The following is a 16,938-nucleotide window of genomic DNA, read 5'->3' as shown; positions in this document are numbered from 1 at the left end:
TTCAAATTCTCTTTTTCCATTTGTGAGCCTGCAGCAAAGTTTAGAAAAAATGATGATCGAATATAATAGAACAAGTCTTTTTCTTTGTTCTTGTTCATCAGCAACATTTTTTTTTCTTTTTCTTAAAGATCTACAATCGGTCGCTGTTGGTATTTCACTGTTGAGAGTAAATGTTTCTATAAAACTTCATCCGAAGTTAAACCACAGAAACCGCAGGATTTTTTTTTTTTAAGAGAAGGAAGAAAAAGACCGAAATCAAGCTAAGTCGCGAATACATGCGCCCACTTCGATACACACAATATTTCATGTAGAATAACGGTTATTTACGCACATTGGGTAACTACAGTAAGGCTTGCTATTAAGATTTATCTGAAGAAAAATGTTACGACGTACCTCGTAGGAAATCCTACCCTTTTGTGGCATACACGTAACTAGACTCATATTGACTCTACCACATCCTACTCATATTGATAGCAGGAGCTATATTGTTAAATTGCACACCTCTTTAAAAAAAAGCACAAAAATCAGAAGATAAATTAGCAAAACATACCTCATCAGTCTCTGCACCACTCTTCATTTTCTCGAGTATTTTTGCTCTTTCACTCACCTACGGCTGCCCGGGAGAAAACAAATTTGCCTTCACTTTCTCTCACATGATGTCGCTTAAATCGAAATCTTACGAATTTTCTTTTCGATTTCTTTCCGAAACGTGGAGTTTCCAATTACGTCATAGTATCATGCCACTCGCTTCTCTTCAGTGTGTCTGTACCTGTGTCTTGATGTACCGTGTTATGTTTCTGGAAATTATGAATTCCACTTTGCCCGTCCTTCCCCTACCCCCCACTTAGGTACACTCCTGCCTAAAGCATTAGACTAGAAATTGCAAGTCGTAAGTTAGAATTTCACTCAGAGTATGAGTGTTATTCATTGGTCTTTAGTTCAACGTTCCAAGTTATGCACCGAGACAAAGGGAAACGTGATAATGATAGAATGAAGGAAGTGGGAGGAAATGGAAGAACTCCGAGAAAACACATGCACACAGTGTTTTCCCACCACAATGTTCGTTTCGCAGAAGGTGGATTCGCACAAGGAACCACACTCACTAGAGATGAGCGCTCTTCCATTGAGTGTTAAGTATTTCCCTTTCATCAGTCATTTCATCATCATTTATTTCGCATCGTCTCCTTTAAGCTAAAAGGCAAAACCATAGAACGTAAAACTCAGAAATAAATAGTTCTAAAAATTGCGTGGTCAAAATGTTGAATGTGGTCAAACTAGATACAACTGAAGCGTTGATATGAAAAACTGGCAAATCATTCACATTCTGTTACAAGGATATTCTTTTTGCGTCTATATATACACAAATATGTATGTATTAGCCACATCTAAATAGTTTCTGTTCTATTGAAATTATAGTTCTATTGAAATGCTTATGTTCTTGTAAAAATGATATACCGGTAAATACCAGGGTTAGTTTTTTTGCATTTCCCGAAAAAAAAAGTTTCTTGAAATGTCCGATTTTAAGTATAAACCTTCAATTACATCAGGGGTAAAAGTGGATCTGAAAAGGTAGTGGGACGCATGACGTCACACCGTCCCTCTTGTCTATCTTTGCACATTGTAATTTTTTATGAATTGGGGGACACCATAGATATTTTTTTTGGAACAGGGATAACGACGTACCCCCGCGTTTTTCCTAACTTTTACCCCTGAATTACATACTTTCTTGAATTAAAATTTATCATTAGCATCAGTAGTTCATGCAAAGAGGGATTTTCGGATTGAATTATCTCCCCTTTAACAAGATATTACAGATAAATAAACATGTTTTTGTACAAAAATGTCCTGAAAGATGGTAGGACGGGGCCTTGATTAAATTCTATGTATCATTGGCGCCCGAAGGGGGGCAGGGTGGGTCCCTTGGCCCCTGACTCACGAAAATGTATACAGGTACGTAATATAGCAAACCACGTATATTGAATACCAGAAATACCAGAAGTAATATCACAACCCCTAGAAAATTTTCTTCGGGCGCCACTGTTATGTATGCCACTGATTAGCATCATTTCAAAATTCAGAAGACGATACACTTTTCTGTTTGACAACAGATGACAATTTAAAAATCAAATTATACAGCGTATCACGCCTCCCAAAGAAAGAGCTCACTAATATTATGTTTCGGAGATGTTTACTTCACATTGGGGGAGCTTCACCTTCTCCCAATGAAGGGTCTCAGCTCCTGCTTCCAGTACCCGTTACAGGATTCAATTCTTACTAGAAACCCATTGTTGTTCATGACTCCAGGGAGTAATCATTATACTAAATGAAATTAAACTACTTTTAACTGTTTAACAGCAATTTAAATCTTGTTGGTACCCAGGCCCGTAGCCAGCCCAAAAATTTAGGGGGGCCCGGTAGAAGTTAGGGGGTCCCGACCCAATCTTATTATACTTCATCACCATATTATAGTTCATTTGCAAGCCTACCGTGAAATTTTATGGGAGCCAGCAAAAGTTTAGGGGGGCCGGCCCCCCTTGCCCCCGTGGATACGGGCCTGTTGGTACCGTAACTGTTTCTACTGTAACTTTTGGAATATACAGATCGTTATACAGTATAACAGAATTCAATCTGAATAAGAAACAAAAATTGTAAATAATTAATATTTTTAAAAAGTAAACGTAAATAATAATAATTATTTTTTTTTAAAAAAAAAAAGAAAGATTTCATTGTTTCAGCACTTCAAACGATATCTTATTGAACACGTGCTAAGATTTAAAAAAAAACTTACCTGCCGAAATAACTGCACAAAACAAGTAAAACCAGAGAACTTGAATTACTTTTGTCCACCACACCGTCATGAGCGTATTCATATACTTAACACTTCCTTCAACACTGTTTACCTTTTCCTTAAGCTCGGCTATCAATACGACCTGACTTTTGCAGCTTTATCAGTAAAATCCACTTACACATTCATACCTCTACAACTAAACAAACAAACAAACAAACCTGTTTCATTCATTAACATGCCATATAGAAGGAAGTTCGCTATACAAGCACCAACCCTTATCGTCTCACTTTCATTTCCTATTTTTTTGTGAAATAAATTATTATTTTTTGTTGTTGTTACTAAATATTATTTCGCAAGTTATCTTGACGGTTTATTTTTCTTCTTTAATCTAGACTTGTTCTGAATTCATTATTTCATAACAGAACATAGAATTTTCAAGAATAAGAATTGCATTAGTTGTCTTCATGAAGATAAGAACTACTTAAATGCACTTTTGTAGTTAGTACGCATTGGAAAACATTGATTATTACCCGGGGCGACAAGTTTCCTCTAACTTGTCTTTAAGATTTCCAAACTATGCTATGAATAAGTCTCAGAAGTCTTATATATAGAAAGTCCATCCGTCCGTCTATCGACAGGCGTCAGAGGAAAAATGGTAAAAGATATCGAGATACGGTTTTTTGTAATTGATTCAGTGTACCAAGGATAGATTCCATGTCTTCCGTTAACTCTTTATTCAAACCGAAAGTGGTTCAAGTTAGTAATTTCCTGTTTCAACGTTTATCACCGTAGTACGAAAACGGTAATAGATAGCGAGAAGTGTTTTTTTGAAAACGATTCACCGTTTCAAGGTAACGTACCACGACTATCCCGAACACTCTACCAAAAGTAGAAGTGATTCAAATTTAATATTACTTCCGGTTTCAATATTGATTTTCACAGAGCAAAAACGGAAAGAGATCCAAGAATAGGATCTTCCATCTTCTCATTAATCCTCTACTCCAACCGAAAGAGTTTCAAATTAGCCATTTGTGGTTTCAACGATTGCACTGGTCTACGTATGAAACTTTTTTTTTCTACTGACTTAAATATTTAAAATATTGAGGTCGCTGATTTTAGCTATGTAGTTGTTTTTTGCGTATCACGTCAGAATTTCTCGCAATATAATCATACTTACGAAATTTCATATATCTATTAAAAATAAAATAAAGAGTTGTTTTCGTGTGTGTGTCTGTGTGAGGCCTTGGGGCCAGACGAGTAGATCGAGAGTTACCAAATTTTGGTCACGCGTACCTTGGTCCAAGCTCCAGACCAAGACGAACCGTTATTTTCTTTCAAAATTCGAACCAGACGGTCTCACAAGTAAACCTTACGTTTGGGTGAATCGAGTTACTGACTGAGACACATATGAGAAAGTAGTATTAAATGTGGTCAGTATTTCAGTGAAGTTGTAGGTGCGAAGCTCCAGGGGTTTAGGAGATACAGCTACTAGAACATCACATGGAAGTACAGAATAGCCTTCATACAGTTCGAGGTAAACAGGGCCGCCCACAGGGGGGATGTATGGCGCAAGCTGCGCCATTGAGAAAAATTTTGGGGGGGATTTTACTCTACTTTCGAACTAGCAATTTTACTGTCGGAATAGCATTAAAACACGATTTTGAGAAGCTAATTTTCAAATATTTTCCGGGGTGAACCCCCGTACCCCCTGCTTCGATACTCGATGAATGAAGTACCGCGCAAGTAGCCGTATGAAAGGAAAGGTTGGTTCGTTTTAAGATAGAAGGGCCGCCCACAGGTTTGTTGAATATGTCTGGTTTTCCATATCTAACAATATTATACCAGATACTTCTGTCATTACCAGCAATGAGTTGCTCAGCAGAGAGGATTATGAGTAAAGTAAAGATTGTAAAAAATAGACTAAGAAGCAGCATGGGAGATGTATGGCTCTCCGACATGCTTGTCCTTTTTTCCGAAAAAGACATTTTAGAATGCATTCCCAACAGCGATATTATAGACAAATTTGCTTTGTCGAGTGAGCAAAGAAAAAAATTATTACTCTATAAAGGACGTCAAGGGTAGGTTAATGTCACCACCACGACCAGTAATAATTTAATCCAACAAAATCATTCCTGTAAAAAAAAAAAAAAAAAAAAAAAGTATGAGCGGCCTTAAAAAGAAGTGAAATCACAAAAATGAGCGCCAAGTTCTGGTGAACAACAGTTACAAACCTCAAAGAATCACTTTCAAATTTAGATTTGAAACTTGCCTATGTTGTCTGTTGATTTTACATAGTTGTGAGCTAGTGGTAACCATACAGACAACAGCCAAGTTTCAAATCTAAATTTGAAGTGAGCCAGTGAGTGTTTGTAACTGTTGTCCACCAGAACTTGGCGCCTATTTTTGTGATTTCAATTCTTTTTAAGGTCACTCGTACTTGGCTCTTTTACAGGAATGTTTTTTGTTGGATATCACTCCTTTTTGTAGGCTAATTTCGAGGATAACATTTTTTTTTTGTATCAAACTCAATAACTTGTAACTTGCGTCTTACTTTTCATGTACAAGGGAATTATATCAATATTTTGTAAAGAAAAAATAATACTACTAATTGTAAAAAAAAAAAATACCTGTGCCATACACAGTGTGTAGAAGTTTTTATACCCTTCAATATCCTTATAGAACATATTTAGTAGTATTATACACTACCAAGACTACTAATAAAAGTAATGCCATTTTTATAATTACTACTGCCCCTACTACTACTACAAGCATTTTATAATACTACTACAGGAAATAAAAACAACAACAAAAATAACAATTACTAGTACTATAAAAACTACTGCTACACTGGGCAATTGTTTTTAGAGGACTTGAGTTTTGATGAGGGAAGAGATTATTAGTTTTGGGGGGGAGTGCGCCATCAGCTTTGGGGGGGATGGGCACCCCTGGATGTAAATGCTTTTTAAGACCTCTTGTTACGACAAAAGGTGAATAACGAATATATGGGTACATATTAGGACTAGGGGGAAGCCATCTAGTAAAGGTATACCTGACGGCGGCCATCTTGAAATCCGCCATTTTGAATTAAAGTTAAGTTTTTTAAATAGGAATAGTGTCATGTGATACATGATTTAAGGCGCAAATTTAATCAGAAGAACAATGGTGACGTTTAATTTGATTTATGCGCAATTGTTAAAAAGTTACAGGGAAGTTATATACTGTTGCAGCATATGTATTAGTCCTTTACCCCACCTTGTAAATTTTGTGTTAATGATAATAATTAAATAAAAAGCAGGTGGATAAATATTAGGTCTATGGTAAGAGTTGCCCTGATGGCGGCCATGTTCAAGTCCGCCATTTTGAATCAGACAAAAGTTTTAAACAAAACGCATAACAATGACACCTTATTAATAGCAAATTTTACCATAAATCCAACGGTATAACAATTTTTGCTTTATCATTAACCAGCACAAAATTAAATGGGAATAGAGTAATGCAATAGATGACTTCGGGCTAGAAGTTAACCAGAAATACAATGGTGGCGTTACAATGTTAGTTGGTTGATACTGTACTTGCACGCCATTTCGTTGTTTGTCTTGTATCCTGTTCACATCTATTTCTCGCTCGCTCTTGTTCTCACTGTACTATTGCTCATCTTGTCTGTGCCACGCACACACGGCAACGTCTCTCTTGTTTGTTGCTATGATTTTTTTTCTTTTTGGTAAAAGGGTAAGATTAATGGCTGTGTGTGTGAGGGAATGGTGTTATATTGATGTCTTTTGGTTTTGTCTTGTTGATATTCTGCACCTGTTTAACCCGTAAGTGCTCGCGTAGGGGTCTATTTGACCCAAAGCTTTTACGCAGTTAAAATTATATTTGTATACGAGTTTCAGATCTCTTTCTTTCAGTACTTCCTGTTAACCTTACTCCTTGAAACAAACAAAACAAATTCAATATTGCTCGAGAGCTTAAAGTGTGAGGACGGTTTAATTTGACTCTTGGGTCACTTTTACCCCCATGCGACCACTTACGTTACTTTTCACATTTTCAAAGTGCGACTAGTTTAATAGGAATGTGACTGTCAACGTTTGGACATTCTTTATGAAGTGCTTCATTACATTTAAAATTGCATATTGACTGTGAATTTTGCACGCGAGTAGTTACGAGTCAAGTACATTGAAATCAATATTATTTAGTTTCTTCCATTCTCATTTCAGATGGATCCTGCAGTTGTTGTATCAGCACTGGCCGCAAAGTTTGGGACGAATGAAAGAGAACTTACTCGGAGGGAGGATATCATGTTCAGACAAATTGTGGATCTACTGCAACAGGATATGGACGTAATTGAAGAGATCATGACATTAGGATTTGCGTGTGACAAAAACGATCATGATGAAATGGATTTCGGTGACGATGCTGGTCAGCAGGAAGACGAGGAAGTCGCTTCATCGTCACAACAGTGCCAATCACCGCATGTATCGAGTTCCAGCGCATCGGAATATGTCCCTTCACCCCCAAAGAAGGCAAAGACGTTAGATGACGACTATAAGATGAGAGGATACATGTTCTGGACCACTGGTGAAAGTGGCGAGTTGCTAGTTAAGGGGCGGATACCATCATGTATGATGAACAAATTTTGACTGATAAAGAATGTGAAGGTTCTTTATGATTTCGAACGTCGTTTGGCAAAACCGTCGATGCAGAAGATAAACGAACTTGTTCTCGAAAAGTTCCGTGAGATGGTGGAGAAGTGCGCGATTATTCATGACCGGACAATACGACTTTGGGCCATCCAAATTAAAGCAGAACTGGATCCGGGAAACACGATTGCATTCAAAGCATCGCCATCGTGGCTGGACAAGTTTAAAAGGCATAATCACATTGTCAGTCGTGCAATTATTCATCCGTCACAAAGACGTGGAAGGCAAAAGAGGCGAACTTCATGGCAGAAGCGGATGACTTCGTGGAATCAGTACACGAGCTTATGATTACTGATGACATTCCAGCTACAAATGTCTTCAATGCTGATCAAAGCCGCTTTGAGAAAGAATTACATTCGTACAGGACGTTGAGAATAAAAGGATCAGTGCAGATCAGAGCAGCAGTTGGATCTGTTAGTGCAATATCTCATTCCTATATTATAATGCCTATTGTGTCAGTGGCAGGAGAAATTCTACGTCCCATGTATGTGCTGGTGGCTGAACCACAAGGCAGTTTCCCTGCATCAAAGCCGGCCGATCCGGCTAATATAATCTCATTTGCTGGTAAAACAGCGAACATGACAAAACAGGATCTTAAGAATTTCTATACGGAAGTCATGTGGAAAAGCATTCCACGTGATAGAAAGACAAGCTTGCTATTACTTGATTCATGGAGTGCAAACAAAGACGACATTCTTTCGTCACAGTGTGTGCCCGAAGGAGTTACACTGATCAAGCGACTGATACCTAGTGGTTATACTGGCATGATTCAGCCTCTAGATGTTCACTTCTTTCGCCCGTACAAAGCGTTTGTTGGTTTCATTACTGATACAGCAGTAACAGAAAGTGAGTGAATATATGGCAACGTTATAGGTTCATACAACTTCAGTGATTTACAATTTACCAGTTCAGTGCTCCTTATTTCCGAAATATGATTCGATTTGCTTTCAATCAGGCTCGATCAATGAAGAACCTGACGTTGGATCGCTCCTTACAACTACTGCTTTGACGGAATTGTAAACGACAAGTGTGTCAAGTGTAACGCTATTGCCTTTGTCAGGTGTGCTCACTGTGAGCAGAGCATTTGTGCAAGTCATGCACTCTTTTCTGAACTACATATTGATTACTAATTGAGGACTTTTTGGAAGAAAGACCCAATTTCAATTATGATTCAATTCCACTTTGGTCATTTTTCCTTAAATTACCAACTTGTTTATGCGATAACAAATGCTGGTTAATGATAAAGTAAAAATGGTTATACCGTTGGATTTATGGTAAAATTTGCTATTAATAAGGTGTCAATGTTATGCGTTTTGTTTAAAACTTTTGTCTGATTCAAAACGGCGGATTTGAACATGGCCGCTATCAAGGCAACTCTTACCATAGACCTAATATTTATTCACCTGCTTTTTATTTAATTATTATCATTAACACAAAATTTACAAGGTGGGGTAAAGGACTAATACATATGCTGCAACAATATTTAATTTCCCTGTAACTTTTTACCAATTGCGCATAAACCAAATTAAACGTCACAATTGTTCTTGTGATTAAATTTGCGCCTTAAATCATGTATCACATGACACTATTCCTATTTTTAAAACAACCTTAATTCAAAATGGCGAATTTCAAGATGGCCGCCGTCAGGTATACCCTTACTATATGACTTCCCCCTAGTCCTAATATGTACCCATATATTTGTTATTCACCTTTTGTCGTAACAAGAGGTCTTACAGGGCTTTTACCTCCAACTGTATGAAGATTATTCTGTACTTCCATGTGATGTTCTGGTAGCTGTATCTCCTAAACCCCTGGAGCTTTGCACCTACAACTTCACTGAAATACTGACCACATTTAATACTACTTTCTCATATGTGTCTCAGTCAGTAACTCGATTCACCCAAACGTAAGGTTTACGTGTCAGAGGGCGTTTACCGGTATATGTAAAAGTAGTAGGAAATGACCAATATTTTTTTCTTTCGTTGTTCAGTTTGTTTACATAGATATTTTATCTGATCTATGCGAAGAATGGGTATTTCAGCTAGTAGTCCATATATATGCTTTACATACGCAAATGAAATCGAGCACTACTGTCTAATTACATAACAAAGAAAACAGAAAACTACTTTTAATTACATAATACACAGCTGGAAGTTTTCTATTCTAGATAATTTTGTCTGTTCTTTGGTGTTACATTATTTATTTCTCAACAGAGAGTTCTTCACTATCACAAAGCTAAGATAATTCCGGTAAATTGTTCAGTTTTCTTCATAAGCTCACACCGTCAACTGGTGCATGTACTGATGCTAAACTTCTACACGCACAACAGAATGCATAACTACATAGGCAAAAACTTTTGTTTTATTTATTTAATTTTTTTTTTTTTTGGAGTAGCTGGTCTCGGGAACGTCACGCTACAAGCGCAAACAATAATCGGCTATCATGTTTTCAATCCATCTTCCCTGATATCGATGCTTCATAGTTATAGCCTGGTGGAAGCGTTTGCCCTGTTCTTTACTTAGAGCTCCAAGATTTGACGGAAGAACATCTAGCTCAATGTATAAGAAATAAAGCTTGACACTCATATTTACTCCTATCTTCTGGAAAGTCACCAGAAAGTGTCGACTAGAACCTCGTGGTTATGTGCCCTAAAGTTTCCAAGAAATTTTTTTAACGTCAGAAAAGGCATACCATGCATCTTTCTCTGACAGATTCCTGAATTATAAGAATTCTCCATCTTTCATTAGCAACCTCAGGACCGGCAAAAATACCAGTTTTTATATTTTAATCTGACAATATAGGGAATTTCAATCATATGTATTTGAAGCAAGCCCCATTCTGATCTAGAACTTCTACACACTGATTGATTAATCCCCACTTAATGTGCAGAGGAGGAAGTTAAACTTTCTTACGATCAACAAGCAGCTCGTTTTGGATGCTTTGTTCGCCGACTGCGAAGATTTTCCTTGTAGGCCATAATCTTCGTTTCCAATGTTCATTTTTGATACGGCTGTCCCATAGATCCTAAAAGCATGGATATTTCACATAACCTGCTTGTTGGCCAAGTAAAATTGAAATGATCTTTAAATCTCCGCACAAAAGCTAATTGCGATTTGCGTATTTCAACTTTTCAAGTAGTAGTTTCATTTTTGTAGCTTTCCTTCATATGTTCTGAGTGGCCAACACAAACTGAGTGGCCAAAAATCGACGACTATAAACAGAAGAATTTATCAGATGGTTTAATTTATGATTTACTGTTCCACTAATTGCCTGTCAAAAGAAATCTTTGTAGTCGGCACGTCACCAGCGTTCCCCATTGACAATCCACTGGCGAGCCGAAAGCGAGCCTACAACGGCCAAGAGCGGCCAAACAGGGGGGGGGGTGTCCGAAGAGAGCATTGCGTCAGCAACGGTGGGTATACGCGAAAGCGAGGGTAGTGAAAACATGTGGGCTTTGATAATCATACATATTTCAATATCACTTGTTATGGTTTCATACTAGTAACGCTTCAGTTGTAAACATAAAATACAGCTTTCGTACACTGAGCAGAAATACATTGCAATTGAGTTAGAAGCCACTTACCTTCAAAACTAAGGCTTGTAAACTTTTGCAATTTCAAGAAGAAAATCGTGTACTACAGTTTCTTAACTGTCGCTCGTTATTTTTTAATAGTTTTATATAACTCACACATGATGTGCCATTCCATTGACATACACGCACCATTTCCACACTGCCTTTCGCGCGACTATACCGTAACAAGTGTATTTCTACGCGAAATAGTCTATCCGCCTCCACATACAGTGAAGCTTACATCAAAAACAACCACATTCTTAATTTTTACTATTCCCATTACCTGACCTTCACTTATTCTTCCTCACAAACTTAAACAAATTCTCCAATTGAGCCGTTAAATTTCCTAAAATTTTACAGCTATACAGCAATTAGCCCATATTTAGTACCTTGAGTCGTAGTCCTACCCAGTTATTCTTATTGCCTGTCTTGTTCGGGCGTAGCTGAGAGCGATTATCCCCTTCGGGATCCTATGGTACAATTTGTACCATATACACTTTTCATGGTACATTGCGTTATTTCTCTTCTATTTGAGCTTTTTCGTCCGGTTTTTTTTTTGTTTTCCAAGTCCAGAGGCCTTGCAGAAGACATTACGTATGGTTTCAGACCGTCCTGCGTCCAGACATAGGAGGTGATGACGTCATAAGTCAAAAATTTCTTTTCTCATTTTCTAAGCGTATGTTCAATATTTTTTGACGGGCTTATTTTTCTACGATAGAAGATTAGCACAAACATTCAGTCCACGGAGTACTATGTACCAGATTTTTTGTTCCGATGTCAGTGCTAAAACAGGGGGGAACCAGAGGGGCAAAGGGGTAAAAATAGGGATTTTTTACCCCAAAAATCCCGTTTTTCGTCATTTTCCCGCCTCACATACATGATAGGACCACGTGAGTCATACCGTCTGAAAGGCAGTTCCATTCTGAAGAGAACGACGGTCGAATTATTATTCTAGGGTAATTAGGGCCGTCTGTGAATTTTTATCCAAATATACTTCTGTATAGGGTAAAAGTGGGACATGATAGGGAAATTTTTTCTGGTGGGCCTATTTTTTCACGTAGAAGATTGAAATTTTGCACAAACATTCAGTCCACCGAGTAGTATTTACCAGAAGTTTTTTTCCGATTTCTGCGTAAAAACAGGGGGGTCCAGAGGGGCAAAAGTTGAAAAAAGGGAAAATGTGCCCCAAAAAATCCCTTTTATCAGGAATTTCCCGCCTTAGATACATGATGGAGACATGTGAATGGTACCGCCTGAAAGACAGTTCTATTCTGAAGAGAATGATTGGCGGATTATAGTCCTAGGGTAATTAGGGATGTCTCAGGAATTTTTTCCCTGAGATCAGTGTTTTATGGTACTTTGGGGTATTGTGGGAATTTTTGATAAAAATTCTCCCACCCTTACTATTCAAGATAGAAACTTGAAATTTGGCACACACATTCAGTATACCAAGTACTATTTCTCAGATTTTTTTGATGGTTACGATCACACAGGGGGGTCCAGGGGGGCCAAAGTTCAAGAAAAAAATTTTCCCTCCGAAATTTTCACTTTGACATTTTTTCCCGCTTCTGGTATATGGTATGAGCATGCAAATGGTACCATTCGAAAGCCAGCTCTATTCTGAAGAGAATGAGGTATGAACCATGATCCTAGGATAAATAGTGACGATACAGTAGCTGCTTGACTGAAAGTCTAAAAAATAGCCCAAAAAGCCAGGATCCGGAAAGGTTTATGCAATGCAATCCAACGTTCTATTGCGCGGGAACATACTATAACACAGTGCTATTCAACCTTTCTTTTCTCGCGTACCACTTGACACAGTTTGCCATCTAATTGTAAACCCCTGAAGCTGCTTAAAAGAAATCAAATCGAACTGTTAAGAAATGAAGTTATTAAACTTACTACACATGTTCTGTTGAGTAAAAAGGAAGACAAATAGAGACTCAACAAAGGGGCAATCAGTGTGCCAATCACAAGACTATTTACAGGGGGATAAAGTGCACATCCGAAAAAAGACATGGGAAATTTCAAAACATACGGGAGACATCCAGTTCTACTGAGGGGGATTTTCCCCAACTATAATCATTCAATAATTATTGGAAATATGTTTATTTTGGATTACGTACCCCAGAAACATCTTCACGTACCCCCAGGTGTACGCGTACCCCCGGTTGAATAGCACTGCTATAACCGAATCTTTTTCATGCGCAGGAACAATTAACATATGTAACACAACATATAAAATTTAACAATTTGAAATGTATATGCATAATATTAAATTAACTCACCACATGTATAGATAGCTCTTCCACTTCGTACTCAGGCCACGATTCCTCAGGTTTCACATGGAATACTATTAGCCGGTTAATATTTAGATTATTCGTCGTCTTCCCCACCAGGGGCCACTTCCACATCATGTTTCGTCATATTTGCTTAATCAGCAACTTGGTACAATTGCCAGAGAACTACAGTATAATGAACGAACATTTTTATCACACAAAAACTCTTTTCCCACTTGTAAACTCACCTTCATCTTCACCTATTGATAGGTGTTGTAATTAGCAGTGTGCGGACATAGTCTGTTTCACTCACATTCTTTTGTAAACGTTTGAAGACACTGACTATAAGAATAAACACTCTTTGTTTGAAGCATTCCAATCTCACTGCATCACCATGTGACAAATGAATAACAGGAACTGCACATACAGGCAGCGCGACCAGACGACGATTTCTCCAATCAGGCTCTTCAGCGGCAAAGGTGTTATCGTCGCTGGCGGGCCAACATCGGAAAAGACCTGCAAAACGTCATAAGCGGGAAATGCCCACATCCAGCCTTGATACCGCCTGTGCTGGCGGCCTGGCCGCTGAAGTAGGAGGCGGTCCACCATCGATGGCGGCAAATTGTCAATGGGGGAGGCAGATTTGAGCATTAACTGCCGCAGTCGTTTCGTCCACTGTCTGCCGATCCTTTTCCGACTCGTTTTAAAAGGATCATCAGCTTACTGTATTAGCTGTAAAACTTACTTTCCATGTACTGTTCCGCTCGCAGGTCCTATAGTACAAGAGTTATCTTACTAGTCGGCGAACCGCCAGCGTTTCGGTGCCTGTCCGAGCATCTCTGTCGTGGTCAGTCCGTCCGCTGTTGGCCGACCTTCCTTCGGCTCCTTTACTTGTGGGCACGCCGCCAGCGTTTCCGTGTGTTTCCGTGTGTTTCCGCTGTTTCCGTTGTTCCGCTGTTTGCCGTTCTCTTACAAAATGTTTGTCAAGGATCCTCTCGTACTTATAATTTAATTTTAAAAAAATACTTCTCATATACCCTTTACGAGCAGTCCCTTTACTACATTTCTTTTCATACATTTACCTTTTTCATGGTCGGAAAACCGTCTTTACAACCATCATTTGTCGAGGTCGTTCCATCCGCTGTATGCCGACTTTATGCCGTCTACGTTTTCACAAGATATATTTAATGGAATTAGTGTCCACCCACAAGAAAAACCTTCGGACAGTTTCAATTTTTACTTCATCATTAAAGAAAGTAAGGATATATTCATTTTCCAAAATTCAACTCTGCTCTGCCTCATTTTCACAGAAATGTACGAGAGCTTCTTAATCGTGTTCTTCACCATCACTGGATTGGACGTGCTGCAACAGAAGACAAAAGATCTTCTCCCCTGGCCACCTCCTTCGCCGGATTTAACACTATACGACTTCTTTCTTTGGAGGTTTGTTAAAGATAGAGTTTATGTACCGCAAATGCCCGTGTCACTTCAGGAAGTTTGTGATCGGATACCGCATGCACTACAGACTATCACGGCGGACTATGTACGCGGAGTATAGGAAGAATTTGATTACCGTACGGTAGTGTAGATGTGTGTGGTGTGGCCAAGGATGCACATATTGAAGGATTGTGATTAATACATCAGAAACTTAGACAGTTGCCGCTGCTTATGCTGTAAGGTTTGCCCACATAAGGTAATAAGTAGATGTATTATTAATTTTTAAAACCGCACCATTCATTGATAAGCATGCTGTATTTCTTTCTTTTAGTCTTGAACCAAGTAATTCTGCTAATGTTTTTGGTAGATCAAGATCACGAATGAGATCATTTAACTCTGCTTGAACGAAAGGCTTGCACAAATTGGACTCATTGTCTTACATCACAATTTCCTCATCATTAATTTCTGCATTTGTGTTGACACAGCAAACGTCGTCGTCACTAGAACTTGCAAACGTGCTGAATATAGGAAGAAGAATTTTATGCTATGTGGAACAGGTCTTTAGCCTAGGACAGATTAGTTTACCGAGGGGTGTTTAGAATATTTGCCCATACGAGATGCATTTACCATACAAAAGGAGCAGACATTTACATGCTTATGCTGCTCTTAATCCAGGCTCTGTCCATAAGAGCTGTAGAAAAATTGGGGATGACAGCAGATCTCTTCAGAACCTGTTAGATGGTGATTAAACAATAAAAAAATCGAAGGTAACACTTTGCAACCGGGGCCTTCATTGCGAAATTCGATATTCAAGATGGCGCCCGCGCGCCAAGTACCAAATTATTTTTAAACTGGGATATCTTCTCACAGAAACAAGCTAGAAACTTCGTTCTTGTATCAAATTAAAGAAAATAAATAGTAAAAGTAAGAAACCTGGGTATATTGTTTACATGTTGCCGCAATATTTAAAAATAGCGGTCATTTGGGCCAAAAATCAGTTTTCCCGCTTCTTTCTCTTCATTTCATTACCAATAGCTATGAAGCTATTACAAACATGAAAACGCAACCCAAAATAATTAAAGAAGCATAATCTTAGCTTTCTATCGTTACTAATATCTTTAGTACATCTTAAAAAATGACGGAGTTAATTAAGTTTAAGTGGCGCAGGGTGTAGCGTTTTTGGACTGCTTAACAAATTACGGGAAAAACACTCATTCCGCGCAAAACTGTCGAAGCTATTACTTTTCAACAAATTAAAATAGTCCATTCATTTTATCGGTAAATTAAAGATAATAGGTTACTCTGTCGGAGGATATGAAATAATATATGTTATTGCATTTATCAAGTATTATTATTTACATGTTTGTTCATATAGTGAGTAGCTCACGTAATTATTATTCTGTTTTATTTTACAGACTCTGATGTGGCCAGTGGAATAATAAAAATTCATAGTTGGCACTAATCTCCTAAAAAATGACTACAGAAAACCTGTTTGGCATCTTCCTATCCCGGGAGTCCCCTTCCTCTGTATCCATGTTAGACGTAAATGCCTGCATCATTTGCCAGAATTGTGACAAATCTTCCGGTAAGACAACAGCGTCTTTCCGAGGGAGAGAAGCTATTATAGCTGCGATTCAAATTCGCAAGGATGATGTTCTGAAAAGACTTAAGGATCTTCAGCCAGGTGCAGAATTTGTGTATCATTGTAATAACGCATGTTACAAACAAGAATCTGTTGTTACGAAAGAAAAGGAAACAAGAAAGTAGTGAAACTACAGAACTGGATCAAAGTTCAATAAAATCTCAATCTGAGCCAATACCAAGGAAAATGAGAATAGATATTCCAGCCCGACAATCACCATCTTCAAACAAGAAAGCAAGAAATATTTTATGTGTAGTATGTGGGAAAGAGAAACACAACGGAAATAAACAAAAGTATAGAATGTGTGAATCAAATCGTGCAATTACATTTTTATCAGCAAAAATGTTCTTTAAAGATGACGTGTTTACTAGAACTTGTGACTTGGAGGATGAATTTTCTGTTTTCGGTGCAGATCTATATTGTCATAAGACTTGTCTTGAGTACTATCTTCTAAAGTTTAATAAATGTTCTCAGAAATCAGATGGCGTAACTACCGAGTCTAAGAAAACTAATAAAAGTGA

General features: G+C 38.1%; 1 protein-coding gene across 3 annotated transcripts in view; it reads right to left on the bottom strand.

Moving 5' to 3' along the window:
• Window positions 1-16,938, bottom strand: part of LOC145685996 (inactive pancreatic lipase-related protein 1-like) — a 76,017-nt gene that overhangs the window by 40,843 nt on the left and 18,236 nt on the right. Inside the window, exon 1 of one of the 3 annotated variants that reach the window (XM_081758810.1) lies at window positions 2,789-2,935. The exons of the other annotated variants lie outside the window; for them this stretch is intronic. Coding sequence (XP_081614936.1) covers window positions 2,789-2,870 — 82 coding nt within the window. The 5' untranslated portion in view covers window positions 2,871-2,935. Of the gene's footprint in view, window positions 1-2,788; window positions 2,936-16,938 lie in introns of those variants that run through there. 3 annotated transcript variants of the gene reach the window in all.

The sequence above is a fragment of the Thermobia domestica genome, chromosome 5 (genome assembly GCF_964235325.1).
Source record: "Thermobia domestica chromosome 5, izTheDome1.hap1.1, whole genome shotgun sequence".
Lineage (NCBI taxonomy): Eukaryota > Metazoa > Arthropoda > Insecta > Zygentoma > Lepismatidae > Thermobia > Thermobia domestica.
Note: the sequence above shows the minus strand (reverse complement) of the source record. Positions and strands in the feature narration are given on the sequence as shown.